Source organism: Oncorhynchus mykiss, chromosome 29, assembly GCF_057628025.1.
Source record: "Oncorhynchus mykiss isolate SJ-2025 chromosome 29, ASM5762802v1, whole genome shotgun sequence".
Lineage (NCBI taxonomy): Eukaryota > Metazoa > Chordata > Actinopteri > Salmoniformes > Salmonidae > Oncorhynchus > Oncorhynchus mykiss.
The window spans coordinates 23888287-23915877 of record NC_143050.1 but is presented as its reverse complement, the minus strand read 5'-3'; the positions used below and the strand labels follow the sequence as shown (position 1 = coordinate 23915877).

The 27591-nt window shown below is 41.2% G+C and overlaps 1 protein-coding gene across 10 annotated transcripts in view; it reads right to left on the bottom strand.

Annotated features, from left to right (window-relative positions):
- The window catches only part of LOC110509851 (glutamate receptor ionotropic, NMDA 1), a 31086-nt gene extending 27085 nt beyond the window's left edge, over positions 1-4001 (bottom strand). For all 10 annotated transcript variants that reach the window (XR_016493286.1, XM_036967277.2, XM_021591008.3 and 7 more), the window contains exon 1: positions 3265-4001. Coding sequence is in view for 9 of the 10 variants with exons in the window: in XM_036967277.2 (XP_036823172.1) it covers positions 3265-3513 (249 nt within the window). In the remaining variant the exon portion in view is untranslated. The remainder of the gene's footprint in view (positions 1-3264) is intronic.
- Between the last annotated feature and the right edge of the window lie 23590 nt (positions 4002-27591).

Sequence of the window (27591 nt, the reverse complement as noted above, 5' to 3'; positions counted from 1 at the left end):
ATTGGGCGTGCAAAATTATTCAGCCCCTTTACTTTCAGTGCAGCAAACTCTCTCCAGAAGTTCAGTGAGGATCTCTGAATGATCCAATGTTGACCTAAATGACTAATGATGATAAATACAATCCACCTGTGTGTAATCAAGTCTCCGTATAAATGCACCTGCACTGTGATAGTCTCAGAGGTCCGTTAAAAGCGCAGAGAGCATCATGAAGAACAAGGAACACACCAGGCAGGTCCGAGATACTGTTGTGAAGAAGTTTAAAGCCGGATTTGGATACAAAAATATTTCCCAAGCTTTAAACATCCCAAGGAGCACTGTGCAAGCGATAATATTGAAATGGAAGGAGTATCAGACCACTGCAAATCTACCAAGACCTGGCCGTCCCTCCAAACTTTCAGCTCATACAAGGAGAAGACTGATCAGAGATGCAGCCAAGAGGCCCATGATCACTCTGGATGAACTGCAGAGATCTACAGCTGAGGTGGGAGACTCTGTCCATAGGACAACAATCAGTCTTATATTGCACAAATCTGGCCTTTATGGAAGAGTGGCAAGAAGAAAGCCATTTCTTAAAGATATCCATACAAAGTGTCGTTTAAAGTTTGCCACAAGCCACCTGGGAGACACACCAAACATGTGGAAGAAGGTGCTCTGGTCAGATGAAACCAAAATTGAACTTTTTGGCAACAATGCAAAACGTTATGTTTGGCGTAAAAGCAACACAGCTGAACACACCATCCCCACTGTCAAACATGGTGGTGGCAGCATCATGGTTTGGGCCTGCTTTTCTTCAGCAGGGACAGGGAAGATGGTTAAAATTGATGGGAAGATGGATGGAGCCAAATACAGGACCATTCTGGAAGAAAACCTGATGGAGTCTGCAAAAGACCTGAGACTGGGACGGAGATTTGTCTTCCAACAAGACAATGATCCAAAACATAAAGCAAAATCTACAATGGAATGGTTCAAAAATAAACATATCCAGATGTTAGAATGGCCAAGTCAAAGTCCAGACCTGAATCCAATCGAGAATCTGTGGAAAGAACTGAAAACTGCTGTTCACAAATGCTCTCCATCCAACCTCACTGAGCTCGAGCTGTTTTGCAAGGAGGAATGGGAAAACATTTCAGTCTCTCGATGTGCAAAACTGATAGAGACATACCCCAAGCGACTTACAGCTGTAATCGCAGCAAAAGGTGGCGCTACAAAGTATTAACTTAAGGGGGCTGAATAATTTTGCACGCCCAATTTTTCAGTTTTTGATTTGTTAAAAAAGTTTGAAATATCCAATAAATGTTGTTCCACTTCATAATTGTGTCCCACTTGTTGTTGATTCTTCACAAAAAAATACAGTTTTATATCTTTATGTTTGAAGCCTGAAATGTGGCAAAAGGTCGCAAAGTTCAAGGGGGCCGAATACTTTCGCAAGGCACTGTATGTTATGAATTCCAAGTTGTTGTGGCTAATGTTAGCTAGGTGGCTAACTTTAGCAAGGCCATGAGTTAGGTTAAATGGTTTGGATCAGGGGAAGGGTTAGCTAACATGCTAAGTAGTTGCAAAGTAGCTAAAACTAGCTAATTAGCTAAAATGCAAAAGTTGTCCGTGATGACATTTGAACACACAACCTTTGGGTTGGTAGACATTCAGGTTATAAGTGGCTAATGCTAATGTTAGCTAGGTGGCTAACTTTAACTAATCTAGGGGTTAGGTTTGGGGTTAAGGTTAAGGTTAGGAGTTAGGTTAAAGGGGAAGGATTAGCTAACATGCTGTAGGTTGAAAGCTTCAAGTTCCTTGGTGTCCACACCACCAACAAACCAACATGGTCCAAGCACACCATGACAGTCGTGAAGCGGGCACGACAAAACCTATTCCCCCTCAGGAGACTGAAAAGATTTGGCATGAGTCCTCAGATCCTCAAAAGGTTCTACAGCTGCACCATCGAGAGCATCCTGACTGGTTGCATCATATGGCAAATGCTCAGCCTCCGACCGCAAGGCACTACAGAGGGTAGTGCGAAAGGCCCAGTACATCACGGGGGCCAAGCTTCCTGCCGTCCAGGACCTCTATACCAGGCGGTGTCAGAGGAAGGCCCTAAAAATTGTCAAAGACTCCAGCCACCCTAGTCATAGACTGTTCTCGCTGCTACCACACGGCAAGAGGTACCGGAGTGCCAAGTCTAGGTCCAAGAGGCTTCTAAACAGCTTCTACCCCCAAGCCATAAGACTCCTGAACATCTAGTAAAATGGCTACCCAGACTATTCACATTGCCCCCCCCCCCCCCCCCCCCTCCTCTCCACACCACTGCCACTCTCTGTTGTCATCTATGCATAGTCACTTTAATTAACTCTACCTACATGTACATACCACCTCAACTAACCGGTGCCCCACACATTGACTCTGTACAGGCACCCCCCTGTATATATTGTTATTTAATTTTTTACTGCTGGTCTTTAATTACTTGTTACTTTTATCTCTTATTCTTATCTGTATTTTTTAAAACTGCACTGTAGGTTAGGGGCTCGTAAGTAAGCATTTCACTGTAAGGTCTACACCTGTGATTAATAAAATTGGATTCACATTTTTTTTCATAAAGGATTCACTTTAAAACATACTTCCTTTTGAATAATTGTTTGACTACCTGTTTTGCCATGTATAAATAAATATGTTATTCAATGCGTTTCTATGCGCTAATAGCAGTAAGGCCAAATTAAATGTTTATTACAATCATTTTTTATATATATATATTTTTTTTATACCTACAGGTCCCTGGTTCGAGCCCAGGTTGGGGCAAAGAGATGGATGGAAGCAACACTGTTACACATACCAAACGTTACATATCATACTCATTTGAGTGTCCCGGATTTACTGTTATGTTTGATCTATGAGATCAGGCAGGAAACAGGTGGCACATTGTTTCGCAGGCACTGAGGTTATAGTCTAGAATGATATGCTTAACTGGTTTGTTCATTGCAAATAAAGTGATCGTCACAATATATCGACCTCATCTGCCCAATTACTCACATCAGTCAGTTCCCTTGAAGCAGAAACGGGAAGATGCAACACACTAAAGAGGATGATTAATTTCCCCCCCAATAGTGGCCATAGGCTTCATACAAATGTTGGACAATTCTCTGAGCCCTCTAAATGATTTGGATTCATATGATTGACATTGAATAGATGGGCTATATATGTGCTAATGACTCATGTTATTAGGCTATTATCATTTAACACCAATGCTGGCACGCTGGCGCACTCCTGAGATACCTGGTTGGAGATGAGGTCCTCGCAGACGGAGAGAGCCATCTGGATAGCGTTGGGTTTGTGCGTTACGGAGATGGCGGTCAACTTGAATTTATCTCTCCCGTATATCTGGTTCGCCTGGGTCACTGCATCCTTAAAGACTTGCTCGTACCTCTTCTGGCTCAGGACGGCTCCGATGTTCACTATCTTCGGCTCGCAGCCAGCCCGCGCACAGGAGCACGAGAGGAACACCGCCAGCAGAAACAAACGCATCGTGTAAACGACCAAAACGCACAGTGGACCCCAGATCCGTCTCTCCCTCGTGTTGGCAGGTGGGCTTTCCCGGATTCTGGACTGCACTGTTCACCCGGTTACCACGACTTGAACCACCGTCCCGCTGGACAGTGTGGAAAATATGCACATTTGATTTAAGTGCAATGCGGAGGAATGTGCATGGTCAGGACCTTATCCGTTGTTGAACTATCTCCGCTGTTTCAGAAGCATTTCTTCAAAGATTATTATCTTCCTTTGCCTATTTCCCCCATTGTCTTTCTTCCAATGTCGATATAAACGAGTTAGAGCATATTTCGCGGCGTATGCGGCTCCCTTTGTGCACAGTATTATTGCTCTACCAGTCCTCTGTGCGCTCGGCGCGGGCTGTTCTGTGAGGTGATAATACTGACGCTATGCTCGGGGCTGAGCGGCTGTCCTTGGTGCTGACAGATGTGCACGCGCAGTGGTGCGCGCCTCCGCGATCTATCTATGATTTCGCGTTGGCGTTCTTCTTCTAGAATGTCACAGGAAATGAATCAAAGGAAGCTAATCATCAACAAAAAGTATTTTCAACATCTCAACAACAATGTTATTCACTATATGACAGGAATGGTAGTAGGCAGTTTAGATTATGAATACGGCATCAAAGAAAAGCAAGACACAATTGGTGTGAGAGAACAACAATAATTGATCTCATTAAAAAAACATCACATGTGATGAAAAACGAATTATTTCTTAAAGTGTGAATATTGTAGGTTACTTTAGGTAGGATAAATAAATATTGCAGATGGTTGCTGCCATTGCAATGAAAATTGACACCTCAATAATCCAGTGACCCAACGATTCCAATATGTGAGATTTTTTCTCAAACAGTACTCCTATAATGCACGGAGTAGATGGACCCAACCCACTGGCCACACTGGTTGAATCAACGTTGTTTCCACGTCATCTCAATGAAATTACATTGAACCAACGTGCAATAGATGTTGAATTGATGTCTGTGCCCAGTTGAAAGCCTGCTTGTTTATTTGGCTGGGGATGTGTCTCCGGTCTCATTTGAACTGGCTCCTGCTGTAAATCCCCATCATTTCATAGACTCAGACCAACCAGGACCACCAATTACTTGTAGGCTACATCCCCTCCCTCTCCTTTACTTTCAAACAGCCAATCAATTATGTAACCATGTCATCCATATTTCAACCTCTTCAATCATGCAAAACCTCCAACGTAAGCACAGTATGCTGCTTGTCTAGGCTACTGCGAGCACTGACATGGGGATACACAAATATAAAAACGGCTGAATCATTTATAGAGTTGCATCTTAAAGCATTGCCCAGCCTGGTGTAAAATGAAATATTGAAGCTTGACTTCTTCCAAAAGTGTGACATGAATGTGTCGTTTTACCTTATTTGTATTGACAGATATGTGTGCTGGTTAGATGTTTTGTTTGATTGTGGGGGCGGGTAATGTCATTTGAGATGTCCCTGAATGGAGAACGGGAGCAAGGTGTCCAAGTAACCACAGGAGGCACAAGAGCATCCATCTTGCTAAGCAGGGGGAAAATGTTCAACCATCCTGGTTACCTAGGAAACAAGCCTCTCTCTCCACAGTGTTAAGTTTCTGAACATTCATAATGCCTAACATCAAATAACATGTAGGCTATTGAACATCAAATAAATTATGGCACAGCTATTACTTTGAAGCACATCACACTGGAGTATTGACAAAGCAGAGTAGCCTAGGTTTATTTAGACTTAATGTCATTGCAATAGAGTACCACAGTATGAGTCATAATACCCATAAAACCTAACGGTCAAACAAGAAATTGGTTCCAATCGTTTTTCCACCATTCATTTTTCCCATAGGGGTTTTTAGAAACACTTAAAATAAGGGCTGTGTTTCATGTAGGCTTACCGCAGGGTAACATTTTAATAACAAGATGACTTTTATTAATATATTTGCTGATATTTACCCCCCCCCCCCCAAAAAAATGAAATGTTAATGTGGCTACCATAAAGAACTCCAAATGCCATGATCTGGATGAGACTGTCGAATCAAGGTTAGGGTAAGAATCTCTGGATTAACTACCTAATGTTAGCTAAATTTGGTAAGGAATAAATTGGCTGAATATACTTAAATTGACAATTCTGGGAACTGTGTTGTGCAAGTTTTAAATTGATACAATACCTGTTAGCAAAGGTGTCAGCTAGAGATGACGTGCAGGAGCTTGCAGGGATTTGTGGTCTTGCATGACGTCTTCTTTGATGCTAATTAGCATTTTCGAATCTGAGAGTAAATAGAGCCAAATATATTAATAAATGTCACCTTGTCCGAAAGAGATTTACATGGTTATCAAAATGTCATGCCAGGGTAAGACTACAAGAAACACAGCCCTTATTTTAAGTGTTTTTTAAATCCCCTATGGGAAAAAGGAATGGTGGGGAAATGATTGGAACCATTTCCATGTTTGACCGCTAGGTTTTATGGGTATTATGACACCTCCACTGTGGGGCTCTATTGGAAGATAGGCCTAAAGCCTATCCTAGTTCACTGTAAAAGAAAAAGTAAAAAATAAAAATAAAAAGATAATTCAATGTACAGTTGAAAGGCAATCAGCTGCAATAGGATTGTGAGTTTGCTATTTAAAAAAAAATCACACACAAACTGTTTGTTGTGAGTTTGCACAACAACATTTATGCTACCCAAACTCACAATCCGATTGTAGCTGGTTGCCTTAGAATTGTTCATTGAATCAACTTTTTTTTACACTGTTCTGCCCACATTAAACCCCACACATTTCCAAGTAAAATCATATGTTTCATCTAGGGAAGTTAGGCTACAAGGTCAACAAGGGCTGTAAAAGTGATGGTTTGTTTATAAACCAGACGATTAATGGTGAAATCTCATCTGTTTTATCTCCTTTAATCAATAGTTAATAAATATTTTATTTAGCAGGAAGTAATCTGTGAGCCTTGTTGTGTGTTTACAATGTAAATGTCATAGATTTTCAAATGCAAGAGTAATTTTGACCGCTAGTGGTTGCATGGTATTGTTGTTTCAGGCTCATGAACATATTTTGATGCGTGTCTTGTAAGAGGTAACATTTGTGCCACCCGTGATGGAGAGTACTGTACCAATTTCATTGATATGTGGTAGTAGTGCCCCAACAATTAAATGTGTATAGGGGATAGATTGAAATGGCAGCAAGTCACAAAACTGTAATGGTTGAGTATTTGCCATATCTGTTTTGGTCTGTTTTGTTAAGGCCCCTAAAAGTGCATGTGATATAGAATACCAAAATATGGTATTAGGTAGCAGCCAAACTGCTTGCACAAATCCCATGCAATTATGGCAAAAAGCAACTGGCTTTTACACCATGGGAATGGCAGAGATGTCTCTCTACGAGAGGCACACGTATAGAGATTTTATATTTTTAGTCGGCATATAGAATAAGATATTAAGATCACTTGATTGGTCAATTGCACACAAGGTCCCACCGAAATTTCACTTCCGCTTTTAACCCAACCCCTCCCGAAAAGACACTGGGCGCCCGGGGGAGCTGTTGTTATGGGGGGGGGGGTTAAGTTGCTCAAAGGAACAATGACGGGCACTGGCATCTAGGATTTGATACCAGCAACCCTTCAGTTGCAAGCTCACCCCGGGATTCAAACTGGCAAACCAGTCATTCTGTTATCCATAGATGCTGACTGTCCTACCTGTCATAGGAAACATGTAGATAGGCTAGACACGATACATCTTTAGTAGGCATAGGAAACTTATGAAGTGTGTGTTTCCGCAGTAATGGAAAAAAAACTAGTATTATTATAGATTTATTCAATAGATTTATTTAGTATTAAATTATATTTAGATCAATGCCAACATCTTAAACACCTCCCTCATGCTTCTCGATTGGTTTAAATAACCTATTTTTTACTGTATGTGATATAGAGTAATATTTTAAAACACGGGTGTCGAGAATAGAACATTTTAACAGCATGACTGGTTTTCAGATAGCTCAGATCCATAGAAATGTATTACTATATACTGTATGGCTGTGGGACAGCTGTAAGACTGTGGCACTGTGTGTGTATGTGTTAAACACTGCCTAATGAGAGCCACTCTGAGGGATGGCCAACAGCGACAAGGACTCTTGTTTGCTGGATTCCTGTAGCCATTAGTGTCCCTCCTCCCTCCACTCATACATCAATACAGCTCGGCCAGCCTGCAATGCAGACATTATATAACGATGTGCACTGGCAGAGAACAAAGACTCAAGATTCTCATGCACAGCAATGACACACACACACACACGCTCTAGAGTTCACACATACACTCGCTCTAAAGTTCACACATACACACACAATCATCGACCCACACAGAGACAAGTACATACATACATACACACCACCTACACAGTGGAAGGTAAGAGGGTTAAGGGACCTATGTGCGTGTGTGTGTGTGTGTGTATGTCTCTCTCAATCTCTCCCTCCCCTCCCACACACTAACACATAGCCTGGCAGCAATCTATTTATATGCCAGCCATTACCTTTAGTTACATGTTGCAATGTGAATCAAAAGTAGCAGAAAACAGGTACGCCTCCAGGAGCGGAACCAGTAAAACACAGTATTTCACCAGCGTCACATTGCATTGCTAATTTCATCTACATGCGTATGTATTCATCAAGTGCTGTGACTGTTTAGCCACATTGGTTGATTGAGAGGTGTGCGTGAAGCATTCTTCTGCTGTCAATATGTTCGCACAAATAGAGTATTGTTATTCATACAGGCAGGTTTTCTAACCGTGCCTTCTAAGATGCATGTATGATGCGTTTCTTGTGTAGAGAGCGGTCCTTGCATCAATTATGGATGAGCAGCTCTCCCTCGTTTTATTTGGCCATGTCCCAATTGCCAGCTGCAGTATTCAACATTCACTTAGATGTACACAGAGTGTACAAAACATTAAGAACACCTGCTCTTTCCATGACATAGACTAACCAGGTGAATCCAGGTGAACGCTATGATCCCTGATTGATGTCACCTTTTTAAGTCCACTTCACTCAGTGTAGATGAAGGGGAGAAGACAGGTTAAAGAAGGATTTTTAAGCCTTGAGACAATTGAACCATGGATTGAGGAGGTGTGCCATTCAGAGGGTGAATGGGCAAGACAAAATATTTAAGTGCCTTTAAGGTACCAGGTGCACCGGTTTGAGTGCGTCAAGAACTGCAACTCTGCTGGGTTTTTCACCCTCAACAGTTTCCTGTGTGTATCAAGAATGGTCCACCACCCAAAGGACATCCAGCCAACGGTAGACCAGTGGTGGAAAATGGGTCATTGAAGAAAGAGGACGAAGGACATCCAGCCAATGGCAGACCAGTGGTGGAAAACGGGTCATTGAAGAAAGAGGACGAAGGACATCCAGCCAACGGCAGACCAGTGGTGGAAAACGGGTCATTGAAGAAAGAGGACGAAGGACATCCAGCCAACGGCAGACCAGTGGTGGAAAACGGGTCATTGAAGAAAGAGGACGAAGGTCATCCAGCCAACGGCAGACCAGTGGTGGAAAACGGGTCATTGAAGAAAGAGGACGAAGGACCCATGAACAACATTGGTGCCCGAAGACACATTAAATAATTAACGACTCATCGTACCTTGAAACGAATGGGGTATTGCAGCCAACGACCTTACAGAGTTCCACTTCTTTCATCAAATAACAAGAAACTGCGGTTGCAGTGGGCTAAGGAACGAAAACACTGGACAATGGAGAATTGAAAAAGCATTGCCTCGACTGATGAATCCTGGTTCCTGCTGTTTCACGTTGATGGGATGACTAGGGTATGGAGAAAATCCCATGAGTACATTCATCCATTATGCCGTGTGTCAACATTGCAGTCTGGTGGTGGTGTGATGGTGTGGGGTGTGTTTTCATGGCAAACATTAGGCCCCTTGACAAAATTTGAGCAATTTTTGAATGCCACAGGATATTGTCGTGGAAATTCAGTACTGAGAGAGACTTGGTCATTTCTTCAAACAATTATCTTTATTTAATATTGATTATTTATTGCAATAATAAAGCCGTCAATCAAACAGTCTTGACTGTTGGACCGATTGCTTAACTCTTACAGAAATGCAGAGTTGTATATAAATTAGACCTAAACATGCTGTCATGGCTGACTCCACACATCCCATGCAGACTAGGGGCATCATAAGCCACTCTGGGTTCATCTCCTTAGTTTCATCTGCCTCTGGTGTTATTTCTAACCCCACCTTGTCTTAGTTTCCCAGATACCAGGATAATTAGGAATACTGATGCCTTTGTTCTGCTCCTCCAGGCTATCTTTATCCCGGCTAAACATATACCATATCTTTGCCCATGGAATGCAGGCTCAATCAGACCAGAGACATATGTCTCACATTCACCACTAATGTTAGACTGGAATGTGGCTGTTTTTTTATTTTTATAACAGAGAAATGAATCAATTGTCAGCTTCAAGCTATCTCTAGTAAAACCCTGGTCCATGACACCCAGACTAGCTGCAGGAAGCTAGAGTGGACACCATGACACTCAGCCGTAGCAGGCCAGTCTTACTCTTAGTTAAATATATATCGTTTACTATTAATATCAAACATATCAGGTAAGTATTTAATTTTTCTATCACAATATCTCATTGTCAAACAGGTGCATCCCTTCATGGCAGCAGTGCATCTAGCAGGATAGTGCCAATGCTACAAAGCTAGGATTGTCCAGGAATGGTTCTACAAACATGACAATGAATTGAGTTTACTGCAATGGCCTGCACAGTCACCAGATCTCAATCCATTTGAGTATCTGTGGTATGAGAGGGAATGAGCTATTAGGAGTAGAGATCCACTACCAGCCACCTTGACACAATTGTGGGGAGCATTGGAGTCATGGGCCAGCTTTGACATCTTGTACTCCGATGACACCATGTACGCCTCAATTAATGCTCCGATGAATTGAGGCTGTTCTGAGGGCAAAAGTGGGTGCAACTCAATATTAGGAAGCTGTTCCTAATGTTTTGTACACTCAGTGTATACATCTTGGAAAAGAGGTGGCTTACTTACTTACAAAATATATACATTCAAATATGGTAATGTTTCGAGTAATTGAGGCAATTTAAATGTCTGATCAATCATGTATCTCAAACCAGGGTTTACTACTAAGTCTTATTGAAAAGATCCAAGTGCATATCATGAAAATAGAACAAGCGGGACTACAGTAGTTAGGAATAAACAGCAGGAATACACAATAGCAGACATCCAAACTGCTAAAGTAGGTCAGAGGAAAAGCTGAGGGCCCAGACACTGCAAGAGACATTGAAATATTTGGCTAATATATTAGAGGCGGTGTCGCCATGTTTCAAGAAGTGTGCTGTTAATTTGCATCCTTTCTGTGTGAAAGATGGGTGGCATTTGATAAACACTAAATCCCGGTCTAATTTTAAGCCAAGGTCCATGGAGGATTCCTTCGTTATTGAGCAATATGAGAGAAACACATGGTTCAATTATGATTTTTTATAACTAAAGGCACATTGCAAAGACAGACAACACTATTATTAATAATGATATACAGTAGATGTTAGAGGAGATGAATATGCATAGATTAACCAACCATCTACTTCACTAGAGTGAATAACAACACAAGCACGATAACAGGAAGGAAGACAACCAGCAGACAGCTCAGCTCTATCAGGAAGAGAAGCACAAGGAATGTCAGGTAGCATCATCTACAGCATCATCTTGCATATGACTCAGACGAGAAGGGTACACAGGCAGCATCCACACAGCAATGTCGAGTCCATGCAAGACTGCAGCCTCGGTTCCATGGCGAAGCAGAGTCGTGGAGCTGGCATGTTCTCAGGCTCAGGCAGATGGTCTGTGATGAGTCCAGGATTAGAGCTACTGGCCTGGTGGTGTATTGTATCCTCCTGAATCCTCTTGACCTCCCAGTGACGTAGGGGAGTTTTCTATCGACATAAGGGGCGCTGCACCCGGCTAGGATCTGCTGCACGCTTTAGATGCTGGCCAGACAGCGATGGCACAACGTGTGGTCACAGTTCAACAAAGCCATCCGATGGTGTGCAGAGTCGTACAGTTCACTGCAGATGGAGTGCTCTTTGTCCCCTAGGTTGTCACTATTGCTTTGACTCCCGACACTTGTCCCTTTGCTTTAAGGCTGCTCTGTGTTGTCAGAATGGAGCTCTTGTTGAACAGATGTATTTTGGTCATCCCCATCTGCTTGCCCTGTTTGCGTGACTGGTCAGTAAATTTGCCTGACCTCTCCCTGGACATGCTGTTGTGGAAGCAGGGGCTTTTTTTCACCGAGCGCTCCTCTCCCTGCTCCCTCTACCTTCTCAGTTTCCTCAACCGTACTTAACACTGCAGGACACCTCGCTCCAACAACAGCAAAATCATTTTCCTCAAGTGTCACCTCACTCCAACAACAGCAAAATCATTTTCCTCAAGTGTCACCTCACTCCCCGCTTGCCCCGTTTCATGGTCGCCCACCGCTTCATCCATATTTCGTTAGATAAAACTAAACAGCATCCTGTATCACATTTAAGATTAGGCTGAGCAGAATTGCAGTGGCATCTACAAAGCAGATCTATTTGTCAGTCACAACTCTCTATGTGGACAAAGCTTGACTCAACGTGAAAGTAGGCAGAAGTGTTCACATAATGATTGTTTATTGCAGAGAAGGAAAGCTTCTTCCTCCGTGACCTCAGTCCCAATAAGCACTTTCACAGATAAGGAGCAATAAGCACAAGTGTCTACAATCCAGAAATGCCGATGGCCAAGCAGTACACTAAGCATTCCACTCAATTTTAAATCATGCATTGGAGTTCGCCTTCAACTGTTACAATGCATGAGCAAACACATTAGATCAGAGTAGCTTTATTCTGCTGATTTACATAAACACTGAATTTCTAGAGAACTCAATTACAAAATAATATTTTGAATCTCATATGTCATGTGAGAAAGGTGGGTTATTTTATTGTGATATTCCACCTTTGCTGATTGTTTTTTTTAAACAAACCTCCCCATTTTGGGGAATATGTGACTGTTGGCCATAGTGGGCCAACTGAGATAAGTTAAGGCAGTCACACTATGCCTGACCCAGAGCATCAATGCAGTCACAAAGCACATTCAATTCACTCATCCACGGGTCATTACGCTCACATTTCCATCAGAACAGATTAGACAGAAAAACATGTATTTGGTACAACCTAAAGGCATTGTTGTCACAGAGTGCAATCAGAATATGGCTGTATTTAGGATTGTTAGAGCACAGCAAGTAACACAGCATAATACAATGCAAGTCCATACCATTGGCACACATAGACCTACACAGTCACATACAGTAGGCCTAACGCATCATCAGCACCATGTTAGCACTCTCACAGCTTTTCTCATTAGAGAGCGTGTTTTAGAGTCTGAAGTGAAGTAGCTCAAACAATTTTGCCACATAATATTTGCTACATTTGAGTGCATAGACAGTACGAGTCAAATGTTTGGACACACATACTCATTGAAAGGTTATAGCATTATAGAATAACACATATGGAATCATGTAGTAACCAAAAAAGTGTTGAACAAATCAAAATATATTTTATATTTTATATTCTTCAAAGTAACCACTCTTTGCCTTGATGACAGCCTTGCACACGCTTTGCATTCTCTCAACCAGATTCATGAGGTAGTCACCTGGAATGCATTTCAATTAACAGGTGTGCCTTGTTAAAAGTTAATTTGTGGAATTGCTTTCTTTCTTAATACGTTTGAGCCAATCAGTTGTGTTGTGACAAGATAGGGGTGGTTTACAGAAGATCGCCATATTTGGTAAAAGACCAAGTCCATATTATGGCAAGAACATCTTAAATAAGCAAAGAGAAATGATAGTCCATCATTAATTTAAGACATGAAGGTCAGTCAATATGGAATATTTCAAGAACTTTGAAAGTGTCTTCAAGTGCAGTCTCAAACACCATCAAGTGCTATGATGAAATTAACTTTCTTGAGGACCGCAACAGGAATGGAAGACTCAGAGTTACCTCTGCTGCAGAGGATAAGTTCATTAGAGTTACCAGCCTCAGAAATTTCAGCCCAAATAAATGCTTCACAGAGTTCAAGTAACAGAAACATCTCAACACCAACTGTTCAGAGGAGACTGCGTGAATCAGGCCTTCATGGTCGAATTGCTGCAAAGAAACCACTACTAAAGGACACCAATAAGAACAGACTTGCTTGGGCCAAGAAAAGCACACAATGGACATTAGACCGGTGGAAATCTGTCCTTTGATCTGATGAATCCAAATTTGAGATTTTTCGTTCCAACCACCATGTCTTTGTGAAACGCAGAATAGGTGAACGAATGATCTCTGCACGTGTGGTTCCCACCGTGAAGCATGGAGGAGGAAGTGGGATGGTGCTTTGCTGGTGACGCTGTCAGTGATTTATTTAGAATTCAAGGCACACTTAACTAGCATGGGTACCACAGCATTCTGCAGTGATACGCCATCCCATCTGGTTGGCGCTTAGTGGGACTTTCATTTGTTTTTCAAAAGGACAATGACCCAACACTCCTCCAGGCTGTGTAAGGGCTATTTGACCAAGAAAGAGAGTGATGGAGTGCATCAGATGACCTGGCCTCCACAATCACCCGACCTCAACCCAATTGAGATGGTTTGGAATGAGTTGGACCGCAGAGTGAAGGAAAAGCAACCAACAAGTTCTGTGTGCAAAGCTGTCATAAGGCAAAGGGTGGCTACTTTGAAGAACATAAAATATAAAGCATATTTTGATTTGTTTGACACTTTTTTGGTAACTACATGATTCCATATGTGTTATTTCTTAGTTTTGATGTCTTCCCTATTATTCTACAATGTCCAAACGTTTGACTGGTACTCTATATACATTCATTTTTTCAACTGGTCCTGGGGGGCCTTCAGAGTCTTGTGAAGCCTATGGGCGTCCTAGAGCGACTCTCATCTTTCCTCAAAACAACCATCATGTACGTGTTCATGAGAGTCTCACCTTTCCACAGACGGGTCACATTAGTGTTTAGTCAAACTGTTCGGATGCTACAGACAGAAGCTGGCAGATCGGCTGTGCCGACTTCAAACGATTCCCAAGACGCTTGTAGGGATCGTAGAGCAAAACAGAGTGTCATCTTTCCATATAGGAGTCATAATTGTTTGTAGGCCAAACCGTTCGGACACTACAGATGAGAAGATCAATATTCAGGATGTGTCGTGGTCTGACACGGCTCCAGCTCTGTCACCTTTCAGATGTGAAAGTGTGACATCGGCGGATACGGTGGATTGAGACGCATCCAATGCAAAGAAATTGATATCTCTAGCTTAAACTGACAGATTTTATGGGGATTTTTTTATTACGTTAACTAGATTTCCACGGGGCGCGGACATCGACTCTAACATGAATGCTTTAAGCACTCGTTTTGGAACACTTAGTGTTGTCCTCATGTAACAGTATAACTTTAGACCGTTCCCTCAGCCATACCCGGGCGCGAACCAGGGACCCTCTGCACACATCAACAACAGTCACCCACAAAGCATCGTTACCCATCGCTCCACAAAAGCCGCGGCCCTTGCAGAGCAAGGGGAACTACTACTTCAAGGTCTCAGAGCAAGTGACGTCACCGATTGAAACGCTATTTAGAGCGCACCGCTAACTAAGCTAGCCGTTTCACATCCGTTACACTCACAAGCCACGACTGCTTGATTTGGGACTTCCTTGAGAGCTTAGGCCGAAAATAAATGACGTGTTTTCAGTTATTGGGAGTGAATGTTTTCACACTGGCCTATTTTGTATGGTACTCACAGGTCCATGGTTCCTGGAGATACAAAGATCAAACTGAAGCCTGCTGGAATCATATAACAATGTACAGACAGCATACATTTTTTCAATACATTCTTGTTCATTCACACAGTATGTAGTCTTACTATCAGTTACAATATAGGCTAGGCATTCTGGCATATCTATTCATATTGCTTGGATCTGATTTATTTTCCTGGTAATATGGGCTGGATCCTGTACGACTGAGATGGGGAAAAACTGGATTTAAGACACCAGGAGCAATCAGAAGAAATCAGAAGAGGAGCAGTCCTCAATCCTACAAGATCACAGCCACCGGTCTTCATTTCCTATACTGAACAGCCCAAAGATAGTCTGGTAACTTTTTACACCTGTACAGCGGTGATGAGAGATTTGAGGGAATTGTTTTGCTTTGTTTGAAAAATAACAAGAAAGGGAAAAGAAAAAACCTCCCACCAGCACTTTGTCTTGCTATGGAAGTCCAATGAAGAGAAAATGTGGAGCACAAATGCTTTGCTCCGACCAAACTCTACGCCACACCCACGGACGTTAGTTTATTCTACGCACATGACTACCTCTTAAGTACCTCCCCAATGATTTCTAGAACGCAAACACATTCTAACCATTCTGATTGGTCCCTGAATCCGATGGCTTAGGCCAGAGACAGAACACAAGTGGGCAAAGCAACGTTTAAAAAAATGTGTCATTTGCATATACATTCCTTATACATATTAAAGGAATCACTAAGTTCTGGTATGGTAAGATGAATAAGTATATTTCAAGCTAGAATCCAACAGTTTAATGAACTTATGGAAGAGACTGGTGTGTTCCCCCATCTCATCATGGCATGGGGTTGTTAAATGACAGACATGTATTTGTTTGAAACCTTTCACTCATTTCAGAGACAATCACATTTTGATGCAAAAGGAGATATATCCACCTCACTCTCAGAGAATAAAGTATCATTGCAATGGATTACACAGTCAAATGTGACAAATAATGGCATTTATGATAAAGAACCGTACAAATGATTTGTGACATCAATATTTAAAAAATTGATAGAAAAAAATGAATCAATACAATATGAGATCTGGGCTCTGGTCAAAAGTAGTGCACCATATAGGGAATAGGTTGCCATTTGGGACAAGACCCTAACTCTAACCAAACACTATATCATGAGACTAGATTTATGATGTGTTGAATTTGAACAGTATGTTAAATATACAGGGTACGAACGTTCCATTCAGCTAAACAACGGGCGTGGCGTTTTTCAACCAAATCAATTAATTACAAATCTGAGGACAGTAATATTTTACACAAACATAAAGGTACCCATAACAGTGAAGAATTGGTGGATATAGCGTTTTGGAAATAAAATCTTCATATTTTCAACCATATGTTCACCAAATTATGACCAATTGAATATGAATAATGCCCAACATATGCAGTTAAAAAACAAACAAATGTTTCCTGATCTGTTTTATATCTCTCAGATATAGGAGAGACACTTCAGAACAAACTTCCTTTTGATATTATTTTGGGACTATCTGTTGTACTATGTAGTAAATCTGTTATTCAATGTATGGGCTAATAGCAGTAAGGACACCCCAAAAATTATATATATATTTTTTATACTTCAAGGGGTATTAAAATTCTAAATCAAATAGCTAAATGATCCTCGATATGAATTCATTAAAACAATTCCATATAGCTTAGGGCTTAGACTCTGGGAGGTTAAGGATACTAATGAGGTGTATGAATTGACATGCATATGATATTCGTCTTGTTTGTAATATGATTTATCACATTGAGAACGGTTGGACCATTGGCTGCTCTGGTAGAAGATGGAGTGGGACACAGTGCAGTAGAGGCTCCACGGGTGTCACAAATGTACACAATTCTGGGTGGAGCTAAATGGACCTTTCATCAACACATTTAATTGGCTTATATTGCTGGGCACATCAGACTGAAACACTGTTATTGATACTAAACTAAGGTGAATGTTAATTGCTTTCTATGATGAGTGTTTGAATACTATTCCTTGTTCTGTCTCTACAGCAACCAGGGACCACACTCTCCAACCCCAGATGACCTAAGACAGAGTTCTAGGTCATCTCCACACTGCCAAAGGGCTTGTTCAGCATCATCATACTGGCTGAGGCAGCTTGTTTGGAAGCAGCCATGTACACAGGTCCAAAGCACAGTCAAGCGAAAACAAGAGGTGGAAAATGGCCAGTTTATTCCTTGGAGACAGTGACATATATCTAAGCTGACGGAGAGGCTAAAACCAAGAGCAGTCTTTGCACTGGGTGGCCTTGGCTGACACACTTCAGCTGTGTTTTATGACTGAATGCATCACCCCAGTGACATCATTTTCTAAACACTATCTAGTGCTGCCCTGGGGGCAGTCTGTCTTCCTGTCTGTCTGCCTGCCTGTCTGTGAGCAGTGGTGTAAAGTACTTAAGTAAAAATACTTGAAAGTACTACTTCAGTAGTTTTCTGTACTTTACATTACTATTTATATATATATATATACTTTTTTACAATTTTTACTTTTACTCCACTACATTCCTAAAGAAAATAATGTACTTTCTACTCCATACATTTTCCCTGACACCCAAAAGTACTCATTACATTTTGAATGCTTAGCAGGACAGGAACATTTTCTAATTCACACACTTAAAGAGACAATCCCTGACCATCCCTACTGCATCTGATCTGGCGGACTCACTAAATACAAATGCTTTGTTTGCAAATGATGAGTGTTGGAGTGTGCCCCTGGCTATCCGTAACAAAAATGTAAAGAACATTGTGCCGTCTGGTTTGCTTGATATAAGGAATTTGAAATTATTTGTATTTTTACTTTTACTTTTGATACTTAAGGATATTTAAAACCAAATAGTTTTGGACTTTTACTCATTTCGGAGCTGCCTTACTCAAGAATGCAAAAAGAGACCGTGTTTGTATGCAGCTTAATTAACTCAATTATTTTGTATTTGTTTTTACATTGTTTGCAAACTAATATGTGACACGTATTAATGCCAAAATAACATGCAAAACAGGCAACCAGCCCGCTGAATGACGGGTCGCCACTGCACACACCTAGAGTAATCATATGGTAAAACAAAAAACAAAACAAGTATAAAATAAGTACTTTTTCCTTATCAAACACATATCTACAACAGAAAACAAACCTCTATGTTTGCGTTGATGAAGTGCTCAGCGCATCCCCGGTAGACCTATTCCCCCTGTGTGAGCTTTGGTACCATCCAGCCGGGTTCCTCTCCGTCACAGTGGAACCACACCAGAGCCTGATTGCTGGTCTCCATACTGGGACAGCAGCGCACCTTGGATCAACAAGGATCAACTGAGGGAAAAAACATATTATTATATTTCTCTAAATGACACATCAATCTATTTTAAAATGTAATTTAAGACATTACACCGTTTATAATCTTGGCGCAAAGAACCAAATCAACTAATAATGTTAAGGCTGTCACGAAAGATTACATAGTTGACAGACGTCGAATCCCATTTTGTTTGCTGGATACATTATAAACATAGTTAAATTACATTGATTTAGTCATGGCTTCTCACCTTTCTCTGCATAGGGATCCTCACACAGTTCCCATCTTCCCTCCGGCACTGCCAGCTGTGGAACGGGCACACTATGCTCTGTCCCACCACATGCCCCCCTACTGCCAGATTGGCACCCAGGTGGGGGCAGTAGGCATCCACCACGCAGGCTTTGCCTTCTGTGCCCCCGAACACTGCCACCTGCTCATCTGGGAGGAAAACAGATTTGGGAAAGGAGGTCAAAAGTAACCTGTGAGGAGTTGAGACTTCAAATGAAATGACTACTACAATAAAATACTTGAAATATCCTCTTGAAGTCAGTTCAGACACCTAAGTTATTGAGTCAGCGTTATACTCTTTGATGGACAGCTCAAAATATGTGAAAAGGCTGCATTTCTCTTTAAATCCACAGGATGTCACCAGTAAACAGATCAGGAAGCGTTAGGCACAATACCACATTAAGCCATTGCCCTGCCCTGCGTAGTGAGCAATCAGATTGAGACAGTGCAGGATTGGAGGCAGAACCAAAAGCCAAGTCGCAACCCATCTGGCTCAGACCCCGACTGTGACCCCAGGTAGCTAAGATTACCTTCAGATTAAAATAAATAAATCATTTTAAAAAGCCACCGGACCGTCACTAAGGTTAAGATACAGTGGCCCTGGGAATGCTTGGCAGTGAGAAGGCACTTCTGGTTAACGCCCTGCCGCCCCAAGGAGAGCAGCTAAGTAGAGCACACCATGACTGTAAATACACTCGCTGCAGAACAGAATTAGACAGCCTGCAAAAGTTGACTGAGATAGATTGAGAAGAGTGTCCTAGACTGACTGTGTACTGAATAAAACTGTATAAAACTTGAGTGGACTGACAGATTTCAGGGCTAAATGTATAGACCACAACGGAACATGTCAAACATTGGTTTGGGACAGCAGAATCTGGGACAGGCTCTTACTGTTGCCTGGATAACTGGCACAGATGAATCAACAAGGAAAACTGATTGGATATGCAAAAAGTCATCAATGTAAGGGAATTTCATATTTTTTTTGCCCAATGACAGTAAAAAAAAAAAATTGGGGGGGGGTTCATAAATCATTTTAGACAAGGACATTTTGAAATATAAATGCAGTAAGAATCTTTTTCAAAAAGCTGAGACAAATCTTACAAGAACAAACCATCATTCATTTGATATGTTAGGTAAATGTAATGCATTCGCAGTTCTGAATGCAGTGGTTTAAAGAGCATTTCGCAAAGAGGATACAATACCTCAATCAAATATCCTGTAAACTAGTGGTATTCAAACAGTTTCAGCAGAGACCCCATTTTGGACCCCACCCCAAATCTAATGACACAACTTTCAAATCTGTAAATCACGATTTTTTTCGTCAACAAATGACCCCAATTCATTCAATTTCCATCTCTTAAAATAACTATTCTTATTTTAAATACATGTAGCTCGGTCCTCAATGTGTTGTATTATGTTATGTTTTCTGTTTTGTGAGAAGCTAAAAGAAGAGTAGCTACTGCATGAGCAACAGATAATGGAGATCCTAATAAACAAACAAACAAAATTAGGAGAACCAATACATACATTTTCACAATTTGACCCTTTATTTAACTAGGCAAGTCAGTTAAGAACAAATTCTTATTTACAATGACGGCCTAGGAACGGTGGGTTAACTGCCTTGTTCAGGGGCAGAATGACAGATTTTTACCTTGTCAGTTTGGGGATTCAATCTAGCAACTTTTCGGTTACTGGCCCAACGCTCTAACCACTAGGCTACCTGCCGCCCCAATCATTTTTTTTCCTTCTACGTTTCTCAAAGAAGGTTGTATATTGTCCCATACAATAACATGTACTCATGAAAAAATGTATATTGTGCCGACACCACTGCAAATGTAACAGGGGGAGATTTATCTAACTTTCACTGACATGATTTGAGTCAAGTATGGCAGCATACCCTGTCAATACAAAGAGAGAGAGATGGAGGACTATCCAAATGTCTTTTTTTTTCTTTAAAGGAGCTGTGTGGCCAAAACTTTAACAATTACTGGGATCCTTTTAAACTTCATTTACACTGTGTATACCAAACATTAGGAACACCTTCCTAGTCACTACAGTCCCTGGTTTGTATCCAGGCTGTATCATAACCAGCTGTGATTGGGATTCCCATAGTCACTACAGTCCCTAGTTCGTATCCAGGCTGTATCACATCTGGCCGTGATTGGGAGTCCAACAGGGCGGAGCACAATTAGCCCAGCGTCATCCGGGTTTGGCCGGGGTAGGCTGTCATTGTAAATAAGAATTAGTTCTTACCGTAATTGACTTGCCTAGTTAAATAAAGGTTAAATACAACAATAAAAATGTTTGTTGCACCCCCTTTGGCCCTCAGAACAACCTCAATTCGTCAGGGCATGGACTCTACAAGGTGTCAAAAGTGTTCCACAAGGATGCTGGCCCATGTTGACTCCAATGCTTCCCACAGTTGTGTCAAGTTAGCTAGATGACCTTTGGGTGGTCATCCTATGCCTGCAGAACGAAAACCTTGCAAGACTCAGTGGGTCTGTTTGACAGGTTGTGACTTTAATTAATGCCACCCACTCACCTCAATTGACCTAATCTCGGCCCCTTGAATAGAAGTATGTCAGATTCACAATGAATTGCTGTGTGAAGAGCATTAGACATATAGGATTGGGCAGCTAAGGTGTGTTGTCAGACTTGACCCACAGTAGAGGCTTGGGCAACCAACCCAACACTTGGGCAACCAAGACTAGTCCTGACAAAACACCGCCCTCCGCCTCCTGTCCGTCTGCTTTTCTTACTGAAACACTGCTTCATCAGCATCACCCAGAAGTCAGCATTTACTGATTTACGGACTGAGTCACTGCTGTCACAGGTCAGCAGAGACCACAGAGACACACAGCAGGGTTCCGGGTGACAGAGTCTCCAAGGCAGCTCAATGACCACAAGAGATGTACAACTAGACATTTCCCACTTGTAAGGTAAAACCAAAATAATTGAGTAACTAAAACAACAATAGTGACCATGGCATCCTCCTCCAGGATAATGAAGGAAAAACACATTGTTGGTGATCATGTCCCAGTGAACAATGATGAGGTTGGGTTTTCAGATTAAATGTTTCCTATCAGCTAATCATTTTGAAATCCAACCATAATATTCTGTGTCAAACCATGTTTGCACAAATATTGCAGCACAGTTCTGCATTAATGTACCTACTTCTGTGACTAATATAGTATGACATGTTCCACAATGTTTCTGTTACATCCTGAATTTAACATGTATTACGTAGAAATTGTGTTACTGGACTAAACACAATTCCCCATAATGTCAACGTGGAAATATGTGTTTAGAAATGTTTACATAAATGAAATGCTGAAGTGTCTTGAGGCAATAACTATTCAACCCCTTTGTTATGGCAAGCCTAAATAAATTCAGGAGTAAGCTGCATGGACCCACTGTGGGAAACAATAGCATCATTAATACCACCCCTACCTTGTCACAACACAACTGATTGGCTCAAACGGATAAAGAAGGAAAGAAATTCCACAAATTAACTTGTAACAAGGCTCACCTGTTAATTGAAATGCATTCCATGTGACTACCTCATGAAGCTGGTTGAGAGAATGCCAAGAGTGTGCAAAGCTGTCATCAAGGCAAAGGGTGACTATTATGAAAAATCTCAAAGATAAAATATATTTTGATTTGTTTAACTTCTTAAGGTATCATATCATCATCATCAAGGCAGCATTTTCACCTTTGAATAAATAGCGTGCCCAATTTCAACTTCCTGCTACTCATGCCAAGAATATACAATATGCATATTATTAGTAGATTTGGATAGAAAACACTCTGAAGTTTCTAAAACTGTTTGAATCATGTCTGTGAGTATAACAGAACTTAGGTAAATATACCCACCGAAAGCAACTAATAAGACACAGGTGTAATCAATAAAACAGACAAAAACAAAAAGGAAAAATGGATGGGTGGCAGCTAGTAGGCCAGCGACGACGACTGCCGAGCACCACCCGAACAGGGAGAGGAGCCACCTTCGGTGGAAGTCGTGACACTAGCATTCCTGTTTAACACTAACTGAAGTTTATTTAGTGCTTTCTCTTTATAGTCGGAGAGTAGAGCATCGCAGTAGTCTAATCTAGAAGCATGGATTCGTTTTTCTGCATAATTTTGGGAAAAAACGTTTCTGATTTTTGCAATGTTACGAAGATGGGAAAAAGCTGTCTTTGAAATATTTTTTATATGTTCCTCAAAAGAGAGATCAGGGTCCAGAGTAACGCTGAGGTCCTTCACAGTTTGAAATGATTGCACAACCATCAAGATTAATAGTCAGATCCAACAGCAGATCTCTTTGTTTCTTCGGACCTAGAACTAGCATTTCTGTTTTGTCCCAGTTTAAAAGTAAAACGTTTGCCACAATCCACTTCCTTATGTCGGAAACAAAGGCTTCCAGGGTAGGCAATTTTGGGACTTCATTAATTGTACAGCTGTGTGTTGTCCACATAGCAGTGAAAGTTGACATTGTGTTTCCGAATGACATTTTCAAGAGGTAGAGTATATAATGGAAACAATCGTGGTCCTAACATGGAACTTTGTGGAACACCGAAACATACAATTGAGTGGTCAAAGAACAGTCCATCCACAAAGACGAACTGATATCTTTTCTGTCAGATAAGATCTAAACCAGGCAATAACTTGTCCATGTAGGCCAATTAAGGTTTCCAATATCTCCAACAGAATGTGATGCTCTATGGTGTGAAAAGCAGCAGTAAGGTCTAGGAGCACGAGGACAGATGCAGAGCCTTGGTCTGACGCCAGAGCCTTGGTCTTCACGAGTGCAGTCTCAGTGCTATGATAGGGTCTAAAGGAAGTAGTTCTTTCTGTAGTTTAGTTGGAATAGGGTCCAGTACGCAGCTTGGTTTAGTTGGTTTAGATGCCATGATGACTATATTCATGAATGTGTCAAGAGATACAGGATTCCAAAACTTGATTTTCTCCATTGATCCTAGGTCCTGGCAGTTCTGTGCAGACTCAGGACAACTGAGCTTTGGATAAATATGCAGATTCAAAGACAAATCTGTAATTTGCTTTCTAATGATAATGATCTTTTTGTCAACGAAGTTCATTAATTAGTCACTGCACAAGTGAAAACCATCCTCTCTTGGGGAATGCTGCTTTTTAGTTAGCTTTGCAACAGTATCAAAAATACATTTTGAATTGTTCTTATTCTCCTCAATTAGGTTGGAAAAATAGGATGATTGAGGTTCAGTGAGGCCTCTTTGATATTGTACAGAACTATCTTTCCAAGCTAGTCGGAAGACTTCTAGTTTGGTGGAGTGACAATTCCGTTCCAATTTTCTGAAAGCTTGCTTCAGGGCTCGGGTATTTTCTGTATACCAGGGAGCTAATTTCTTGGGATTTTTGTTTTTAGGGGTGCGACTACATCTAGGGTATTATGCAACGTTACATTTAGATCCTCAGTTAGGTGGTTAACTGATTTTTGTACTCCAACATCATTGGGTAGGTGGAGGGAGTCAGGAAGGGCATCTAGGAATATTTGGGTTGTCTCAGAATGTATAGCATAGCTTTTGATGATCCTTGGTTGGGGTCTGAGCAGATTATTTGTTGCGATTGCAAAGGTAATAAAATTATGGTCTGATAGTCCAGGATTATGAGGAAAAACATTTAGATCCACAATATTTATTCCACGGGACAAAAGTAATATTCTATATTAGTATGACTGTGGAATTGAGAAGGTCTGGAGAGATGTTTGGACAAAACCCACTGAGTCGATGATGGCTCCTAAAGCCTTTCGGAGTGAGACTATGGACTTTTCAAAGTGAATATTGAAGTCACCATTTAAAAAAATAAATATCTGCCATGACTACAAGGTCCAATAGGAATTCAGGGAACTCAGTGAGGAATGCCGTATACAGCTCAGGAGGCCTGTAAAAAGTACCTATAAAAAGTGATTGAGTAGGCTGTATAGATTTCATGATTACAAGCTCAAAACACAAAAACACAGTCATTTTTGGGGGGTAAATTTACATTTGCTGTTGTAAATGTTAGCAACACCTCCGCCTTTGCAGGATGCGCAGGGGATATGGTCACTAGTGTAACCAGGAGGAGAGGCCTTATTTAACACAGTAAATTCATCAAGCTTGAGTCATGTTTCAGTCAGGCCAATCACATCAAGATTATGATCAGTGATTGGTTAATTTACTATGACTTCCTTGGAAGTGAGGGATCTAACATTAAGTAGCCATATTTTGAGATGTGAGATATCTAAATCTCTTTCAACAATGACAGGAATGGAGGAGGTCTTTATTCCAATGAGATTGCTAAGGCGAAGACCGCCATGTTCAGTTTTGCCTAACCTAGATCGAGGCATAGACACAGTCACCAATGGGGATAACTGAGCTGACTACACTGACTGTGCTAGTGGCAGACCCCACTTGCCGTCGTTAACAGAACTGCGGGAAAGGACAGTGTCTACCGGTGTACGGCTCCCGCCCCTTCTTCTGTGGGGTTTATCGGCGGCTGGCATCCAAAATTATTGTGTATTAACACCATCTATTTTCATGGAATGTTCTACCTATCTATTTTAGAGAAGCAGACTCGGCTGACCAACAAGATTGAGGAGATCCAGGGCCTAGCACCAACAGCACGAGGGTAACATAACAACAAGCACCTGCACTTCCATTACCCCAGCCACTAGCACCTGACTACCTGTTGGATCTAACCAAAACTGAACCAGTGAACCAGTGGAAGCAGAGTTTATTGATTCTTGCAAAGTGAAATCGGAACCACAGCCATCAACAACAAATGGACCATTTGTCAGCAATGCCGACTGTGCTGTTGGTACTGAAACATGGATTTGGATTAACAGCAATGTGTGAAAATTCCTTCTCCACTCTGAAGAACGTATTCAGTGAACACAGACCGACTCAACATGTTACAGCTTGTCCAGCTGGCATCTGACCTTACAAGTCAAATTAGCCAGGAAGGGGAATATAATCAAACTTTTCATGAGGTTTAACACAGCTTGGAGGAGGCTGCAACTCGTCTAAATGGTAAACTACAACCTTTATGTCCCTGACAGCCTGTCAGAATGATTCATTCATTGGTTTTCTCTCATGTAAGCCCACTGGTTGTTTGGCTTATTTTTGAATAATGCACAGTTTAGGCCTTCGCTTTTTACTTCAATTAATCTTTTAAATTTATCGCTGATTATTTATGTCATTGCTTGCTTTTGTGGGTCTAAATGTTACTGATAGATGTACAGCTTTGCGTTATTTGACGAGTATAGGGACAATGTAGCCTATGTTTTGTGCTCTGAGGAGACCTGAAATTGGAAGTTCCTCTCATGTTATCCTTTCATCGCGCTGACTGGCCTTCTGTCCTTGGTCCTGAATTGATGGTTAAGGTGTATGCTGTTTTAATGAGCGCATCTTGGGCTACCAGTCATTGTGGGGCTTCTCTTCAACATTGAATGCTTTCTTATGTGCAAAATGAGAGTTGTTGTCAATATGATGCATTTCAGATAGGCCTACGTTTTTGTAAATGTTGTATGTAGGACCAATACCGTGTGTAGACAAACTTTAACTCTGTTATCATTCATTTGCATTACACAGTTATTGTATGATAGGCTACTGTAAAAGGAATGTCAATACGATGAAAATGACACTACTTGTTCACCCCCTGCCTGCTCTCTTGCTATAGCGTGTGTGTGTTGCTCTCAGAATAGGCATTTACTCTTATTCACGGCAGATTCAAATTACCTACTGCCATGTAGGACATTTCACAACAGCTATGACTATAGAATATGCACTTAGTTTGATTTAGTTTGCTTTTCTGAAGCTCTCCAGCACAGAAAATATTGCACAACTGGAGAAGTAGCAGCTTGGTTATACACATTGCATAGTGTCACAAATTCAACAGAAATGTAGCCTATAGTTTTAAAAAACTTCTTAGGGATAGCCCCTTTTTTTTCAATTTTCGCTTAAAATGACATACCAAATCTAACTGCCTGTAGCTCAGGCCCTGAAACAAGGATATGCATATTCTTGGTACCATTTGAAAGGAAACACTTTGAAGTTTGTGGAAATGTGTATGTAGGAGAATATAACACAATAGAGCTGGTAGAAGAAAATACAAAGAAAAAACTAAACGTTCTTTTTCTACCACTATCTTTGAAATGCAAGAGAAAGGTCCCAGTTCTAGCCATCACACTCTGGTTGCAATTCCGATGGTGTCCATAAGATGGCAGCAGTGTATGTGCAAAGTTTCATATGGATAACTTGAAGTATGAGTTAACTACATGACATTAAGTGTGAAGTCACCCAGGTACATTTGGGCAAATCGTGAAGGAGGCATTTGCATTCATATTACATTTTTCTGCAAGAATATCGTCAAATCTGTATACTTGGACTTTGATTTAGCTTTTCCAGTATTAGTAGCCATATTATAAGTTCAACATTTGCAAAACAATCAGTTTTCATAACTTCATAACTCTGAATAGTCTTATAATTTTTGTCCAAAAGGAAGAGGCATGCTGTCGCAAAAGGTTAGCACCAACATTTTGCGACAGATACAGGGTTTTACCGGATACTCCCATAA